The sequence below is a fragment of the Sylvia atricapilla genome, chromosome 11 (genome assembly GCF_009819655.1).
Source record: "Sylvia atricapilla isolate bSylAtr1 chromosome 11, bSylAtr1.pri, whole genome shotgun sequence".
Classification (NCBI taxonomy): domain Eukaryota; kingdom Metazoa; phylum Chordata; class Aves; order Passeriformes; family Sylviidae; genus Sylvia; species Sylvia atricapilla.
Genome location: NC_089150.1, coordinates 16,686,188 through 16,705,142, shown reverse-complemented (window position 1 = coordinate 16,705,142; position 18,955 = coordinate 16,686,188). Strand labels below are relative to the sequence as shown.

The 18,955-nt window shown below is 45.3% G+C and overlaps 1 protein-coding gene across 1 annotated transcript; it reads right to left on the bottom strand.

Moving 5' to 3' along the window:
- Positions 1-195: 195 nt before the first annotated feature.
- Positions 196-16,451, bottom strand: LOC136366061 (high mobility group protein HMG-I/HMG-Y-like). Its single transcript, XM_066326877.1, has 6 exons — positions 16,074-16,451; positions 8,951-9,161; positions 8,274-8,390; positions 7,795-7,842; positions 5,952-6,039; positions 196-2,997 (listed from the first exon to the last, which is right to left on the bottom strand). Exons 2-6 carry the CDS (start codon positions 9,038-9,040, stop codon positions 2,933-2,935), a joined length of 408 nt encoding a protein of 135 aa, XP_066182974.1. The 5' UTR covers positions 9,041-9,161; positions 16,074-16,451; the 3' UTR covers positions 196-2,932.
- Positions 16,452-18,955: the final 2,504 nt, after the last annotated feature.

Genomic DNA, 18,955 nt, shown 5'->3' with positions numbered 1-18,955 from the left:
CTGGTTTTCTCCGTCATCCCTCCTGCTCATTATTTCTTGTTTTCACATCAATCTGGGGCTGCTCCTGAATGACCAAGTTTTTCCTGATAATCCCCAAAACTCCAGGTCGAGGGACACTCACTCACCTTGTCCAGTGATGTGTATGTGTGCTGAGAGTGTTGCACAAGGAGGAGGCAAAGCAGGAGCCTGAGGGGCTTTTGTTTAAACCTTTATTTAAAACAAACTTCAAGGCTAATTTGCAAGTTGCCAACACTCTCTATGCCTTCACCAAAACAATTTATGGGAAACTTCCAAACTTTGCTAGACAACAAACTTTGCTCACCTCCTGTGGTTTAACCAACTGCTGTGACCTCTTATTTTTGGCCAAGTCAGACCAAAAATGCCTGAGCTTAAAAATACTTGACATGCACTTGCTTAGAGGTAGGTTTGTTTACACAGAAAAGGTAATTAACTAAATGGGAAATAAAACCATTTATAGTTTCAAAAAAGACAATCCAAGTGATCCAGTGTGAGATCCTAGCTCCCTGAAGATGTCTGGAATTCTGCCCACCTTTCACAGGCATTGACTTTCATTCTGATTCCCTGCATAAACATGGAAGCTGAAGTTATGGACTCAGGTTTCGACTACACACAGAAGAGCTGGAAGGCTGTTTGTTCCCTTTCTGCACTTGCATTTTTATGGAAACAAGCTCTTTACTGTGTTTTTTCAGCAGAGTGGTAAGAGGTAGCAAAGACTAGGATTTTTTTTTTTTTTTTAATTTCAAGAGAAGTACATTGCATGCACTTCCCAGAGGAATACTGCTAACCTAAAGCAGATGGATTTACTATCTAGCCAATACAGTTTGCACCCCTATTGCATGCCACCACGTGTGAAAGGACTGACTGATGTCACAGGAAAAGCTTGAGGCTCTTACAGATGTAATCCCTAATCCATTTAGAAGCTGAAGTTCCAGTCTCACACTGCAACAGCTACAGCTCTCAGGTAGCAGGGGTTAATTAAACAGGCAGTAAAGCCATGCAAACAGAGTACTGAACCTGCCAATTCCACTGAGAATCAGGCACAGAAGTTGGTAAAATATTTTGGTCTGTTACTGGAGTGAATACAGACATGAACTGCAGCTGAACCTGTGTGTGCACTGAAGAGCAGCAGAATTGAGGGGAGCACCAGCTGCACCTTCTCATGTAAGGATCAGCAGTACAGATTCACTTGTGTCATGTCCCACCTGGAGTTACCCCCAAGCAGGAGCTGGGGGGGTCAAACTCCTCCTTGTATCTGGCAGCACAGCTCATCCTATAGCCCAGGATTTAGGTCAGTCCCTGTGATCTAATCCATTTAGTCCTTGATTTCTCTGCTGTCTGGTAGTGGAGGCACAAAGATTATCTGTGATGCAGTTTTCTGCTGTGACTACCAAGCTCCATACACAAAACAGTACCCTTAGGGCAAACCAGACACCACAGAGAATCAGGACTGGGACTCTCATCACTACTAAACAGAACTAATGGAATCATCAGTACTAATCTAGATGGATTGGACAAAATTATCCAAAAGGAAAAAAAAAACACTCTCTCCCCATTATCTCTCCAATCAGCCCTTCTTCTTAATTCTGCATACATTTTCTTGTGTTAAATAAATACTTGCCAAGGGAACGGAACTCTGATGAAAAGATAATAAATGAGTTCAATATATACAGCCATTTCATGGGTTTCTGCTATGCACCACCATAAATTTAAAGCCAATTATGTTCTGTTTAAATATTTAACACTGTAAATCTAGCCAATTTTACATCCTGTCAGAGATAATTGAAATACCTACTTTGTCCCTTTAACAGGCAGGCAGAACATCCAGGAGATGGAAAATAGCACTGGGATTTCACTATTTGCAACTGGATATTGGAAATACCCTCAATTCCTCAGAATGTAACACGTTCAGCTCTGACACCAAAAGCACAAATCTGCAGACAGTGTGCAACAGTGCAGCCAGCAACAATCTCAAACCAACTGGCTACTGCTTGTCTCCCAAAACTAAACTACCAGCAGCTTTTATTTGCATAGTTGTGACACTAGAGGACCCCACACGCGCACGTTAGGGACTGAATTTAAAATAATTTAAATTGAATCCTGAGGCTCTGCAAGGAAGCAACTTTTGTATAACTGGTTCTTTACAGACACTCCTTTCTTTGAAAGGATGAAATGCAGTGGCTGTGACTAAGCTTGTAAGCACTGTGCACTTGGAGCTGCCATCAGACTCTGGGGGAAAGCCACCAGGTCAGGAGAAGTTATAGGAGAAGGCCCAGAGCTGATCATGTTAAGATAAAAATTTCATAATCAATCCCTAAGACATCAGGGTGCAAACTTTCCCCTAAAGCAAGCAAGCTACTGGCCACTGGAACAGCAGCACAGTGCAAGCTGGAAATGCCATGAAGGTTTTTCTTTCTGAAATAGTCAAGAAAGTACTCAAAGGCTGTCTTTCAGATGCAGTTCCTAGGGGCAACACAGCAAAACTTAACTCATGGCACTGTTCCATGAGTCTTCCAGAGGTGATATGGCAGACAAGCTCAGCCATTAGCTGTGCATGTAGATTTCTTTTCCTGTATCTGTATTGCTAAGTCAACTTCTGTGGAAATACTGCTCTCTGTGGCAGGGCAAGGCACCAGGTTATCCAATTATTTTGAAGAGAAATTATTATACTCACAGAAGATATACTATGAACTGTAAAAGGCATCTCTCCAACAAGGCATTTGCCATTTCTTCCCCTAAATCCTTGTTTGGATGTTTGTGGTAAGCAAGTCCACAGGCAACAGGAGAGAGCTTGGCTAACATTTTCACAAATTTAGAATCTGAAATACAACATTAAAAGTCCTGTTTGATTTCCAGTCCTCTGGCTTCAGCAAGACAGGAACAGGTGGGACATTACTGATCTGCAGTAGGGATGTTACTCAGACACTCTCCTAAGACCAGTGGTTTTGCCAGGCCTGGAACCATCTTCTCCAGTGATGCCTAAAGGAAAGATCACAGGAGAGAGGGTTAGAGCTTTGGCTCCAGGAGCCCTGCTGCCCAATACCCCTTACAGAGCCAGTACAAGGTTGAGACGTAACAAGGATCCACTCCCCCAACAACCAAAGGTCTTCACAACAACATTCCCATTGCTCTTGTACCAGCTCCAGGCTAAATGGAGCTCCTGACACAAATGGCTTTCCTGGCAGCAGGGCTCAGCATGAGGCTATTGAGGACCCAGAAGTGACAGTCAGTGTCAAACTGTCTGGTTTCTGCTCTGCAAACACTCATCAACCACCTCTGCTGACAGCACTTACATATTTCTTCAAATCCTCATTTGACACCAAGTATCCAAAGTGCCCTACCCAAGATAAAACACCAGAGAGCAGATGTGCAGACTGTCTGGAAATGGTGTGAGTAGGGAATGTTTCTGGCTACACAGGCTTGCTGTGATCTGTGCCTCACCTCTGGCTTTCAGGAGAGCTGAGGTGACCATTGGGGTAGCAGAGGAAACACAGCGAGACAAAGTTTGTATTTAAAAAGAATGCGGGGATGGCAAGACAGACAAAAAGGAGCAAGATCCCAAGGCTGCTTCTGGGCTTTGCACTGTCTCTTGGAAATTTTACCATAAACCAACCTCTTTCCCCTTCACACCTACACTCCATTAGCCAAGAACAGTTATTCAGACAAACCACATCTGCCACTGTGGCTTAGGAGCCTATGAGATGAGATTCATCAATCCTTCAGTAATAGTACTCACAGAAAAAAACCCAAATGCTTCCTGACCCAGGAAAACAGAAATGTTAATGCTGGAGTTGTGATTGGCGGCATCTACAGGTAGCAACACAACAGAGCCTCATCCATTAACAAACTCCTGCCTGCTCTGGGGTAACCTGGAGTCCCCCATAGCCTTGGGAAAACCAGAGCTAGATCCCCAGGCAAAGGCCATGGGGAAAGAAACCCAGCTGGCTTTAAACTCCCCACTGGAGGCTTGCAAATCTTGCATATTTTTAATTCAGCTCTGCATGTATCTTGATTTTTCTCCATAACAGACCTGAGAGACAGAGAGTCAGTGTTTATTTCAGCAATTCATCTGAGTGCTGAAGACACAAAGCCCACAGCAGATCTTTTCCCCACTCAGAGTTGTGCAGTGTACAACTTGCAGGATGGGCAGGCACTTGTATCCTCCCATCCTCCCCAGTGCAGCACCCCAAAAATCCTCACCTGGAAGGAAAAAACAAACCAGCAAGGCCCTTAATGACCAAAGCTCTAGCTGTATCTACAGCAGATCATCATCATGAGATCACAGACTCCTGCTAACAAGTCTCAGAGCACTAGGCTCCTGCATCAGTAGCACGAAAATTTGCAGGCATATAATGCCCCAGTTAAACCCAGACCCATAGAATGGGTTAATCCAGAAACTATCTGTGCAAGCTGCTACAGCTGCACTGTGCCTACAAACAAGCCTGAGGACCTACAGTTCCCAGTGAGCCAGGACAGCATGCTTCCCCTTTCCAGTCAGAAGTTCTAAGCCATGATTACCACTCTATCTCAAGCTCCTGAGCAAATAACAACTTCAGAACTTTTCCAGAGGATTCCCTGGTTTCATACAGTTATCCCCACTGATATCCTGGCCGTGTTTTGTTCTCACAGAAGTGCAGATGTTCCCCAAGAGCAGAAGTCCCCTCTCCACAGGGCACACACAGCAGTTGGGGCTGCACTATCATGTTCTGCACGGCCGTCTCCCAGCGACCGCAGCATCCGCTGATCCCGTCACATCTGCTGCCACCTCACTGCAACAGCAGGGACGTGGATTCCTCCTGTCGCTGCCCCGGGCCCCACTCAAACTGAAAGGAAGCAAGTTCCCGCACTGGCTGTGGTTTGGGGTGATGTTAAACTGTACCAAAGCCGGGCCGGAGGTGAGCTCATCCCCCGTGAGCCTGCGGCTCTGCTGATGTCAGTGCACGGCTCCGTGGCAGGAAGTGATATGGGAGCAGGAGCCCCAGAGGAAATTGAATTGAGCAACCGAGGTTAACTCCTCTGGCATTTTATCATGTGGCATTTCCACGGACTTTCCAAGAATCCAGGGCTGGGCTGGGCTGCCCAGTGTCGCTTTGTGCACCAGTGGCAGGAGGGAGCAGCCACGGCAAACCAGGCAACATCTGCCTCCTCTGGGCTCCTGGCCCCTTTCCCCTCCAGGGAAAACATTTCATGAAGAGCTTCTTACAAGGCCCACTGAAGGCAGGACACAGATGCACACAAGTTTTCCTGGAATCTACCTCAGAAACAGTCCCGAATGGTATTGACTCAGATTTGTATTTTTGCAGGGTTCAGGCGAAGGTTGGGATGGTGCATCTGTACATTCCTACAACAGTGATAACAGTTATCTGGCATCTCATCTCAGAGAAACTTAGATAAATTGAAGCCTTCTACTGGCCAGTGCCATCGTTGTCTGTGCTGCTGAGGCACCTTTGCCAGTGCCAGCCACTGTCAGAGAGCTCTGCCTTAAAGTACGAGCCAGGAAGGAGAGAGAAGACCATGCTGGAAGCATTCTGGAGTTAACCCAGAGTACTCAAATGTCCCAAATACCAAGGGATCTTCTATTCATAAAGTTTTTCAAGTAAGGCAAGACATTAACAGCAAGCTATTCACTTTTACACAGCAGCCTGACAATTTCACTGAACTGTACCTGTACCAGTGACCAGAACCTCAGATGTGTGACTTCTTGGAAAGAAAGACAGATTTTCTTCCCTTCCTGTTTTTTTATCTCCACTTCTGCTGAAGAAGTCACAACTGAATTAGATAAAAGGAATGTGCCTGGCAGCCTTCCAAATGCTCCTGTTCATAGGATTTACCAGAAAGACTGCAGCCAGTACTAGAGCTTTGTGGGTTTGTGCATGGTTTGCCAGTGGCTCCACTGTTTAGTCTCGTATAATTATGATTATCTAATTTCAAACCTTGTGTGGCCAACTTCAAATTCAAGTCACTGCTTTCCAGAGGATTTCCTCCCTGAGACTCTCCTTCTTCTTGGACCACTGCTTGAGGCTACAAAGAAAAACACCAAAAATAAATAAGCCCCCCCGAGCAAAATCATGTATTGAAAGACAAAATTGCAAATATGCAAAGTAGATGGATTATTATTTAAACAAGACTGTGCAGCCCTGACAGTACATCCATTTGCTACCAGCTCCTACATCCAACCATAGGCAAGAGCACACACCAGAGCATGTAATGTCCACACACCTTCACAAGTCTCTGAACAGTTGTCAGAATCCATAATAAACCACCCCATTACCAGCCTTGTGAGACATAGCCCAACACTGAAAAGATCTGCCCGTTATGCAGCTGTGGAGACTTTTTTCATCAAGAATATTTTCTATATTTCAGGTTATTTCCCTGTCTTCACCAGTAAACATTTTGTCTATTGACAGTTAAAACAAAAATGATTCTTCCTTCTACTTTGGTTTTGCTCCCCCCAAAAATTCTTCAGCTGTTTAATTCTGAACTGAAACATGAGAATACTTCACTAACCAGAGTTAAAATGACACATTTTGAAATGTTAAAAACTCTAGGTCCTCTGCTTGTCTTCGAGATTTGCCAGTGCACAAATGACACCAGCAGAATTCACTGGGTAAGGTTTTGTTCTGTAAGACACGGCCACCTCTGCCTCTGATGATTTTTCAGAGCTTGAGGATCCCAGTTTGCACAGCTGGTTGCTTTAAGCACTGGTAACACAGACTTCTCTAATCAGTGTATTCAAATAATTTAATATAAATGGGCTTAGGAAAAGCAATGGTCTTTCAGTGAGAGCAGTGTGCCGAACTAGACTGTTACCTTTGCTCCTGGATTGCAGAGAACAAACAGATTTATGGAACAATTCCCTTGTCTGGGAAGTTCTGCACAGGGTTTGTAAAGTTTTCCACTATGCAGGAAATATCTGCATCGGCAAAGTCACTGTCACATTAGAAAAGACTTGTGATCTCTCCCATATCCTGGCACTTCCTTGCTGGTGAACATTTCCTTCCAAGCCTTCTGTGTGGTCCTCACAGGCTGCTCTGTCCCTCTGGTTCTGCTGAACCAGAAGTGTTCCTTTCCCTCCTGACCATTCCTGTGCCACCACGGCTGTACAACAAACCTGTGGATTCCAGCAGCAAGTGCACAGCTTGGGTTTGGATCTAGAAATTTTTGTGATGCACACTAAATAATAGTTTGTGGCCCTTGTAGGGTTTTTTAATCACTCCTAATGACAGCTAACATACCATTAATAGTTCACAGGACTGAGTATCCTTATTGATTAAAAGTTTTTGTCTTGTTTTCACACCTGAAATGTTTTATTCGTAGCTCCTGATTCTTACTAATCCTTTGTTTGCTGCATAAAAGAGTCTCCTGCTGGCAAGACTCAAAGTTTCTCCATTTGTCAAATCTATCTTTTAGCTTTAAGTTTCTTCTTTTGAGACAAACTGACATGCTAAGCAATTGCTTCAGTCTTTCAAGTCTCCTGGGAAGACAACACCTCTCTGTAATAAAGGATGTAATCTCTGGTCTGACATGCCAAGCCTGAAGTGGAAGTCCAGTATGTCTTGAATTAAGTACAGCACTTCCCCTGGGCTCTCCAAATTCTTCAGTAGCTGAATCCTGGAGGCCATCAGGAAGGCAGTCAGAGCTTCCATAATTATTTCCAGGCTACCAAGGCTGAAAGAATGTTGTGGCAGACACAGAGTCTGAGAAGGACAAACACAGCTGAAAGCTCCCCAGGATCTGTGCCTGGAGAAGAGGGAAAGGACTGAACACCGTACTCACCCACTTGCGGGGCCTCCCTCTTGGCCTTTTCCCAGCAGGAGGTTCTGCCTTTATTGAAAACAAAGGAGGAAAAATATTGTCAGCTCTCAGATTCGCTGGGCATTGTGACTAAACCACTGAACAGGCCAAGGTGACCTTTATACAAAGGTCTTGTCTCACAAGTAGCAGAAAAAGCTAAAGCTGGGGATAGAAGACAGTTGAGGAGGAAACACCTGCCTGACTGCACCAGTTGTGATTATTTGGCAGTGGTGGAGGAGAAACACTGGGAGGAAACTGCTGAACTGGTAGCGGCAACACAGGAAGGCTGTGAGGCGAGTAAGGACTAAAACCACAATAACTGATTTGTCCAACAGTGGCAATTAAAGCTGAGCTGAATTAGGGACAACTTTCACTATCTCTAAGCTGAGGGAAACATCCCTGCTTGTCTCTCTGGTGGTGCTTCTCTCCCCAGTAAATGAGTATAAGCCACTTCCTCTCACCGTTCCCCCAGTCAGAGCAGTCACTTTCTTGCTTCCTTTTGGCCTTCCTCGTGGTTTCTTCACTGGCTGAGATTCCACAGCATCCTGGGGGGTAATAGCTGTGTTTCCACCATCCTCCTGGGATAAAAGGAGAAAATCATTTAAAGCAGGATGATCCCTGAAACAATTTACATTCTCTCATTCTGGTTGGCCTTAGACTGTCTTACCCCACTAAGAGTACCCAGATCCCTAAGGTTGTCTCTGCTTTTCCAGCTGTGAAGTGCATTAGAAGATGATCAGCAATACTTCTACCTCTTTGTCTTTTGGGCTGGGGAAATGAGTAAGTTGCAAGAACTCTGCCAAAGGGACATTGCCTGTTCTATCCAATTATTGGTGCAGAAACAGAGGGTGAAGACATGTGAAAGTCTCCACCATTGGAACAGAGACCTAGTCAGCCCCTTTCACACATGTCCTGGCTGAACTGTCACTGCCTGTCACATCAGAGGTGCCTCTGAGGCCAGGAGCTGAGGTTTCCCAGGGTGCAGATCCTGCTGCTGTCCTGGGTAGCCCCAGCGTGTACCATAGAACACCTCTCCTTTCCCCGTCCTTGTCAGCAAACAGTTTTCCAGGGCTGCCTGCAAATCCCATCAGGTTCCTGCCATGGCATCCTCAGGCAGCCTCTTGGGATGATGATGTACCTGTGTCTCCTTCTTTGGTCTCCCCCTCTTTCTCTTCAGGCCCCCAGTCAGTGCAGATGAAATGGGATTCTCTGGCCTCTCGTTGCTCATGCTGGCACTCTCTACTGTTTGCAGATTATAATCCAACAGGCTGTTTTTCCTGGACAGGGAAAGAAAACTTGACTCTTCTATTTTGCTTTATCTTGTTAAGGATTCTCCTCTACCTGCAAGGCTGAAATGATAAGAAAGAATCAGACATGGCAGCTTGCTATTGTTTTCATCAGCTGCCAGAGTTCAGGACCCAGCAGGCATTTGGGAGCATAATGGCTCCATAAATATTCTAGAACCATTCTTTTACCTGGCTATTCCTCAGCTTTCTGAGGCTTTTGGCCAAAGGAGCTGAATTGCTGCAGGCATAGACTATGCTGGTATCTGCATTTACCTGTCCCTGTTTTATCTGAACTAAAAAAGACAATGTCTGCAGCTCTCTAAGCTCCACTCTGTGGAGGCTTCCTCTGCACAAAAAGGAAGGAGGTGGGAGATGAAGTGGTGGTGCTGAGTTATAAATGCACCAGTCAAGAGTAAAGCTTCCTTTGGAGCTCCTATACTGTGAAATACCAATGCTAATCCTGAGACCAAAATCTACAGCTAAGAGAGCCTTACATGAGGATGCTTGAGAGATCAAGTCCCAGGGTACAAACTCTAAGAAGTCTGGCTATGGAGCTGCTCCTCAAGAGTTTGTTCTTAGTCACTGTTTGGAGAGATGGCCTGACCCTGTTCAGTGCCATCATGGTCCTACATGAGGCTCACTGTTTTCTACAGGACAACACAAGCCCCTAGACCTGGATTTTGCTTGGATCTTGAGCACTAGCTTGTCTGCTGGAAGTTTGAATCAGCAGGTTGGTCAGCCTCCTCCCTGGCCCCAGGCTCTGTTTAGTGCCTGCTGTGGTTGGAATGAGCCCTCATCCAAATTGTTTGCTCTAAGTCATAACCAAGATCACAAGGTGTTTGGAGCACATAGGAAACCTTCCCTGCTTCTGCCTGAGATTTCTTCTCTGGCTTGCCTGCCAGAGGAGGTGGAGGTCTGACTGTGAGCCTGGGCACCTTCACATCCCAAAGCAGGGAGACCTTGACCAGAACCTCAGGAGAAACCTGACTCCCAAGCACATTAGGAGATGTGAGGGTCACTGAAGTTTTGCTTGCATGTGAGTCAAAACCTAGACAAGGATCTGAGCTCAGTCCACTTATAGCACCTCCAGACCTTGGCTTTGCTTTCCTTCTGGCACACAAGGGAGGGCTCAAGAGGATGGGAGGGAATGAGGAGACTGAGCTCAGCTGGACAGCGGTCAGCAGTGCTGGCTCAATTATCTTTTGTCAGTAGTTCTTATTGCAAAATATACAACTGAGAATAGTGCAGTTAGGAAAGTAGCATCATTTATTGCTTAGGAAAGCAGGAGTATCTCGATGAATCATGCATTTCTACCTTCTCTGCAAAACCATCACCTGAGAATTTTTTTGGTTTTTTGCAACTCTTCACTTTACCTGTTTGATGTCTCTTTTCCCGCCTGTTAAATGAAAGATAACAACAGCAAGCATAAAGAGCTCTTTTCCCCAGCCTTGAGCACTGCTGAGTCCCCAGGCCCCTCCAGCAAGCTCTACCTGAGGCAATAAAGGCACTACTAAGGGCACAGCTGCACCACATAGAAGAGTGTGACTTTTTTGTTCAAAATAATGCTGGAGGGCAGCAGCTGGGCTCAGTTCCAGTTCATGCATGAGCAGCCCTACAGAGAGAACTCCCTGGATGCCTGTTTGTGCACACTGCTGGGCCCCAGCTCACAGGTGCTGCTGCACACTCAGCTTTCCTATCAAACCCTCTGATCAGAGGGTGATGGAAAGACTACAGCTCAGGTCTCTGAGTTCAGGCTGCATCTGGAGGAGAGGCAGTTACAGAAAAAAGATTTCTTTCTACTTGCAAGCCATGCACAGTTGCCACCAAGTCCCTGAGAGATAAGCATGAAACACTTGCAGTATCGTTCAGAGAAGAGCTGTGCTTTTACAGACACAGTTTTGTAGTCTGATGAGATGTTCAAGTTCCAAAGATGAGAGGACCTTAACAGAGGATAACAAATATTCTACCCTCTGGCCAGCTACAGTTCCCCGAGCCTGCATTTTCTAGTCAGAATTGGGGCCCAGATGGGCTGGTGTAAGCATGTAGAGCTGGCTGAGGCAGGAGGGGGTCACTGAGGCTCTGGACTGCCCTAGGGGAAGAGAAACCCTAGTGCCTCTTCCCAAAGGCAGGTCTAAGCCAGACCCAGCTCACGTCAGACAGGTCTGCTCCTGGATCAGCCCAATGTGCTGCAAAGGTGGCTTGAAGCCTCCAGAGCCTGAGCCTTCCCTCAGCTACCTGTGGAAAGGGAACAGGTATCACCATAGGAATGGAGAAGTGTGAAAGTGCTGTCCAAGCCAGATTCCTGAGCAGAGATTACAGCTGCTCATCTAGGGGAGGCTGTACTGATGGGAGGGTGAAGTTAAGAATTTTTATTCTATTTTCCAGTCTCAGCTTGCATTCTTTGCTTGGTCACCACAGGCTGGACACACAGAATCTGACAGTGTCACTGACAGATGCAGCAAGGACATTTCCAACCTTCACTCCATATCCTAACACAATGTGTGCAGCCGTGACAGACACTGAAGCCATTGCTCTCTTTCTGGCACAACCTCTCTCAAGAGTTGACTGTAAGTGACACCTGCATGGAACCCAAATTTTGCAGGTCATTATTCAAGTGGGAGCAACCACAGTGCACAGAATTCATCTTTCCCCAGATGCAAGCCTTTAACATATCTGGCCAGCTTTTGACAGTCAGGACTGCAGACAAATGCCAGAGACTGCCAGGAGATAGCAGTTGCTTTGTACATCTCTCTTCCACCTTCCCATCATCCACCAAAGGCACATCCTTGAAGCCTGGTGTGAAAAAAACACACAAGCAAAACTATACAAGCATCAGCCCTTAGGGATTTTGTCAGCTTTATATGACTCAAGCAAGATGCAGACAAAGCAAAAGCACCCACTGCAATTTTACTTTAAATGTCTCAACAACTTACTGTGTATACATATAAAGCCCCAAACCAACACTGAGTTGCACTGTATACCAAAAACCAGGTACACCTTCCAGGGTCACTGCATTCCCTGCTGGGATTGGAGCCAGCAGGGTGAAGCCTAGGCTTACACTGTGTCCACAAGGGCATAAGATCTGAAAAACCTATCCAAACGTTTGTGGGCCTTAGACTACCTTGATGTCAGCCATATACACAGCTTTGCCAATGGCACAGGGATTTGAATGCACGGTTTTGGCAGTACTGAGACCTCTGTGTTGCAGAGATGTCACTTAAAAGAAAGCCTCGTGTCCCAAATGCATTCTCAGGCACCTGGCAGAGGGCAGGGAATCCTCACAGCCATAGTACTTTACACCTGATTTAAGTTCTAAGGTGTACAAAGCCAGTTTTTCTCATATCACAAATTCTCAGGAAAGAAAAGCTCCTCCTGGGGTCAGTGCAGTTGTAGCCTAACACAGAGTATTGAACAGTATTCTTGAGGGACTTTGCCCTTTCCACAGACTGCAGAGGAAGCCTTGGGGAGGAGGCCGCTGACTTGGGCAGGTAAATTAAAGGGCAGAACCTCTCCCGTTTGTTTCCTCAGGGAGGTCAGATTTTAGGCTATGTCCTTGGGACAGACATGGCATGACACGGGGATGCTTGAGACAGCGCACTAAACCCCCTAAGCCACGTGCAATTCATTGCCAGAAAAATGCTTCTCTGGCTGCAGTGCTCACTCACAAAATAAAAGCTTTTACAAAGCATAATAGGAGTGTGATCTGCATTATAGCCTTAACTCCATGGCTGTCTCTATAATAACATGAAAAAACATCTCCCAAGCACAACTCCCACTTAGCAGCACAGCGCCATTGTGCTGCTGTCATGTGTGACAGCAAACCCAGGGGAGCTTCACTGCCATCAACGTGTTCACTCTACTCCCTCTGGTAAAAGACAGAGGGAAACATTTGGCCCCAAGTTGGCATCAAGCCGAGGAGGATAAAAGACTTTGTTAGACAAGACATCTAAAGAAGAGGACTAAGAAGGCCAGGCAGGGAGAGAACTCTCATTCCAATAACTGCAGCAATAACGATTTGTGCTTGTATTACCAGAAATTACTTTCACCTTCCGAGAAATCAAATGTGCACATCTTTTCAGATCTTGCAGTAGATCAAGATATAACACAGCTCGTTGTGGTTCCCCATGGACACTTCTACCAGAAAAGCAGGCTAGCCAAGCACTGGAACAGCTCCCTTGGGAAAGTACAGTGGCAGTAACACTCTGGCAAATGTGCCCTTTCTGCCAGACTTTTCTGTTAAAAGAGGAACTTAGGGGCTACTAAATCAAGTTTGTGGCAACAGAAAGTAACTGCCACTGTCTCATAAATCATTTCTCAAAATTATAACTAACCTCTCTAGGTGATTTCCCTGACTACTTAGAGTGACTAAGTCTAAAGCTTCTTTGATCTTGTGCTTAAAAGGCTTCTAGTTCCTTACCTGTTCTTTTTTTTTTTAATAAGCATTTTATTATCACTTGTTATTGCATCACCAAGTCCTTCAGCAGCAACATTTCTCTCTCCTCCACTTTTAAACTTCACCAGATTACACATCTCCCTCATCTTGCCTAGCTGAATAAAAGCACATTTGTTTCTTAGATGTGACCATATCTGCTGATTATTTTGGTTGTCATTTATACCCTTTCCAATCTGATCTCAACACTTGGAGTATGAGAAAGGTTCTTACTTTCAAAACTATTTTCAGTGAACACAGCTTGACGAACTTCACATGAATCTGAGAAGCATGGGCTAAGCAACACTTCAGTGGGGAAAATTCAGTTCTTGAGTAATGTTAATAGCATTTGCTTTCAAAATGATTCAACCAGCAACCTATTCCACCACCTCCAGCCTATCCTGACTGATCAAATACCGAGGTCAGAAGACGAAAACTATTTAAATTTACAGAGGACAAAAGATACAGGAACCATACGGGCTTCAGTGCTTCACATCAGTTCTGGAGACTTGCTCAAAGTTGGAATGAGAGTTTCTGTAGCTCAATAGAGCTACATTTCCAACTTTGTTACAGACTCCTCTGTGGCACCCTAATCCAAGTGCCCTTGTGTGTCTCAGCTCTCCATCCACAAAGTGGTGTGTAGCTCCTGACTGCTGGGCTACAGTGGGGATGGGGCTGAGGGCAAAGTGCCCGAGTGAGGCAGGCAAAGGCCATCCTGCCTGGGCCTGTTCTGACACAGCCAGCAAAGGAGGGACAGGAGCCCATGGACTAAAGACCTGTGTGCCAGAAAAAAGGGCCAGGAGCGCTTTTTATAAACATTAGAGACATGCACAGCTACATCGGAAAGGGCCGATGATTACTGAGTTTCCGGCAATGACGTGGACATGAACAGGCACTGTTCCCTCTCTCCCGACTCCTCGGTGCCCAGCACCAGCACAACATCAAGGCACTGCAAGAGCTCTCTTGAACAAGCCTTGCCTGCCAGATTCCCTGTCCAGATACCTAAGCCAATTATTGCTCTGAGAGGCACCTTGTTCACCCTAATCCATACCACAACTAGTCACACCATGGTTCTGCTGTAGTCAGCCTAAAGTACTCCCAGTTCTTCCTCAGAAAAGTGAGACTTTGCATTTGCTTGTGCATGAGTCAAGCCACACATGCAGTCCTGGCTGTGCTGAGGTCCTGTTTGTGCCCACATGCACAGGATTTTTGGTGAAGGTTGCCACAGAATTCCACAGTGGAGGTTCAACCTCAATCCTACCTCAGCATCATCAGCTTCCAAGCCCTGTCAAAGCCCCAGGCTTCTTATGGTTAGAGCAGGCAAACCAAGGAGGCAGTTAATGAACCCAGGAAGCCATGGGAAAGCACTGTGGGGACATCAAGATCAGAAAAGAAGAGATATTTGTAATCTCTGCCCAACTCTGAACTTGAGAAGTCATGTAATCTTTCTACGCTTCACATTTTCTCTCTTATAAGATTATGGAATAGCACTGAAGTATTAACATTTCCCTCAACCTGGGGTGGAGGGATTGAGGATTAAGTAATTCCTTTTTGCAAAGTGACACTAAGAGCAGCAGAGAAGAGAGCAAGGCATCATTAGAGGAATGCACCAGCAGCCTCCCCCATGTCGTGTCTGTGAGCACAAAGGAGATGCGATGGCAACTGAAGAAATACAGCTCAGGATTAGCTACATCCTGCTGAGCAGCAGAACACACCCTCACCCTCTCTCCCCAGGAAGCTGAAGGACCAGTTCCCTGCCCTGGGAACCTGGCACAGAGCATGTGGGGAGGTGGGTTCCCCAGAGCACTTCCCACTCACTCCCAAACCCCAGCAGGCAGGGGACACGGCTCAGCTCACTGTCTCTAGCCAAGGAAACCCTTGTACCACACCCAAGATCTCAAGTCTTGAGGCCTGAGGTCTGAAACACTTTTCATTCATACTCAGGACATTTCCAGCACTTCTCCCAAATCAAACCGAATCAGTGAGACTCCTGTGTGGATTGTAGACTCCTTAGCGTCACATGTTATATGCCTCCCTCAGGGAATTTGTCCAAAGACCCAAATGTTTTCTAAAGGACTCTTATCTTAAAGTCTCTGTCCAGACACTTCCATCAAAAAGCAAGCACCCCAAGCACTGCAGAACTGGAGAAAAACCCAACAGTATTTACAGAACAGTAACAGGAAAAGTAAAAATCTGTGTTTACTAAGAATTTAAAAATCACAGTTACTTAATTTGAGATAGCATCAGCCCTTTTTCCTCTACAGAGTACCTTGTACAGCTCAGCCACTGACATCTGCAAAGCACTGTCCACTTGTGCAAAGCCAGGAAACGGCCCTCTGCACTTCCTGCCAAGGACTGGCCTTGTGGCACCTGGCACAGGGACATTTGAGGCAGCACTTTCTGTACCTTAGAGTGCTTGAAAGTGGGCTTTCTCAACTACCAACCTGCAATTCATTAGTCCCCACACCTTAATGAACCCCAGCATCTCGCAGAGGGGCTCTGCATACGTATTTCAGATGACGCAGTAAGAAAGGAACAAGATTTACCTGTTGAGAAGTTGGCAGCACCACTTGACTCAGCCCCAGCAGAGCTAGCAGTGAAGGCAGGAGAGAAGCAGAGGTATCCAGCAGCCGGGAGCCCCCTGCACTGGTGAGAGGCAGCTAGCCCAGGTCTCTGCACACACTCATCTCAGGAGCCTTACACCGAGCCCAGCGCCGTGGGTTGCGCTCCCGGTTTGTGATATGGAAACAGCGCGAGCGCTGCCGGAGATCTCCTTCTGATGGCAGCTCTGAGCAGTGCCTGCAAGCAAAACCCCGCTGCCCTAGACCCGCCTGGAACCACACACTGAACCCCAGAACCAACAAAAATCCCCAACCACACCACTCACAACAGCCAGCTTCTACGTACTGGCCTGATTACTGAAAATAAGGCCAGTTTCCAAACGTGAAATGAAGGATCTGAATAAAGGGTACAGATCATTCAAGTACTTCCCTCTTTACAAATGCTAGAGAGAACCACGCTGACCCTGTTTTATGAAAGAAACAAAACCAAACCAAAACAGAAACCCCAAATGGGCAGCCCCAGCAAGGCTTGTGAGGATAAAGTGGTTATTAATCTGAGTGCAAAATGTGCTCAGGGCATTTACTTTAAGCCACAAATAAAAATGGGAAGCTGAGCTCAGTTGAGCATAAACATATTTAGAAAGGAGATGCTGTATGGCTCTAAGTCACATATTTTGTATTAATTCTGTGAACAACCATTAGTTCTCACAAAAGTCCCCAAAAGTATTTTGCAAAGGAAAATGCAGACTTTTCATGACTGCCTTGATGTATTCAAGACACCTATATTGGAGGTTTTTGGGCACATCACCATTAGCAGAACCATAGACTTAAAATATCTCAATCTGTACCTGCACAAAACCCATTGCAGTATCTTAAGAGACAAAATCTGAAGCTTTTCTTTTTGTCAAGTAGTAAATTGCTTACAGTGACAGTACCACTGAATAAATTGAAGACAATTTTTTTTCCTCAGAGCCATCCATACAAAAGGTTTGCATCACTTGAGCTCCTCAGTAACTTCTCCAAATCTAAGTACAGCACCTAAATCATTTACTGCAGTCTGGAACAATACCAATCTTGACCTTATAGACAGGGAATGATCTTGTCATTAAAGCTGTTCACAGTGGCTCTCGAAGTGTGTCCAGTCCCTGGGGCTGCCATGTGCTTTCCCTGTGACCTCAGGAGCAGCATCTTTTCTCTGCACTCCGTTTCCCACGCACATAGTGTGGATAACAAACCAGGTTATTAATAAACCAGGTGACATCAGGCTTATTTAGACACTATTTACTTTGGGAAGAGATTCATTTTCCACCATGTAATTTAATGTCTTAGGCAAAGTGGCTCAAGATTTTGTTTGGAGCTCCAAACCACTAATCAAGCAAAATCAACATGAAACGCCAAGAGAGCCTTTGATCTTCCCTGAAACAATGTCTAATCCAAAAATCACTAAATAGTGTATGAAATAAAGTACCTGAAAATTATTGTGTTAATTTAAATGCATATATGTGATTTATCAAATATCCTTCTGCATATGCACTACTGTTCCATATGAAAATATGCTTTTTTCATTTTTAATGACTTCTAAAGGTTTTTTTTAATATCACTAGAGGCTGTAAGCATGCTGTATGAACATAGTGTAATCATTATGACTGAGTCAGAATTTGAATTATTACACTTTGTATGAAATGAAGAAATCTGCATTTCATACAAATACCTCCCAGCAAGTCAATATTAAACTTGATTCTGCAACTCTAAACCAGAGATGGCTGACAGTCCTTAAGTGCTAAAGAACATTATTAACATTCTAGAAATTAAACTTCCAGTTAGGAAATGTCAGATACAAAATTGAAACATGGAGTCCCATTTAATCTTTATTGGGCACATATTGGAGAACAGTGTCTTTAATTTAATATCCACACTTCATAATTTCTTAAGTATTTAAGGCTAAGAGAAATGATTTGATCATTCTGTATATAAATGCTTGACATTTCATCATTATTCTTGGACTGAGCCCAAAAATCAGACAGACAGAACCATCAGTCCCAGAAAATGTTCCTGAAGACAACCACAGAATCATTAAGATCTGAACATACCTCTAAGATTGTAAAATCCAACATTTGAACAAATACCTCCATGTCAACTGAACCATGGCACCAAGTGCCATGTCCAGGTGTTTCTTCAACACCTCCAGGGATGGTGACTCCACCACCTCCCTGAGCAGCCCCTTCCAATGCCTGAGAACCCTTTCTGTGAAGAAATTCTTGCTGATGTCCAACCTCAACCTCCTCCAGCACAGCTTGAGGCCACTTCCTCTTATCCTACCACTGGTCATCTGGGAAAAGAGGCCGATCCCAAGCTGGCTACCACCTCCTTTCAGGGAGTTGCAAATAATGAGGTCTCAAGGGATGGAGAATGTACAGCTGTTCCAGTGGCTAATCCCTCTAAACAGGGTGCCTAATTTACAGTTTGGTTTGTGCTTTCAGATTGCAGGTGCTGGGTCCTATCACACTTTTCTCAGGAAAGCACTCAGCTTCCCCTGCTCAGTTATCAAGTCCACTCAAACTATTTTTCTGAAAAATTAAGCAGAGATCTTTAAGTCTCATACTCTAAAGCCTTAAAAACCTCCAAAACATTGTTGTACCCCTCTCCTCATCTCCAAATATTAGTACCTTTAGGAAGTGGGGTACCAAAGCAGTGTGCCCACTTCAGGAGCAGCTCTGAGCCCTGTTAAACCTCTGCTGTGGTTTAACAGCCACAGATCACAGGAGTCCTTTCAGAACACAACATGACATTTTCATTTCACAAGCTGTCCCTTCCATCCAGTAAACGCTGCTGTTTCTTTTCACTCTTTGGCCAGTTCTTCACTGCTC

Bases quoted from the DNA above. Each gene is read 5' to 3' on its own strand.
- LOC136366061 (XM_066326877.1), bottom strand. From the start codon at position 9,040: ATGAGCAACGAGAGGCCAGAGAATCCCATTTCATCTGCACTGACTGGG. The intron at 8,391-8,950 runs GTACATCATCAT...CTTTTATCCCAG, and splicing joins GACCAAAGAAGGAGACACAG to GAGGATGGTGGAAACACAGC. The intron at 2,998-5,951 runs GTTTGAAATTAG...TCTTTCCTTTAG, and splicing joins TTTGAAGTTGGCCACACAAG to GCATCACTGGAGAAGATGGT.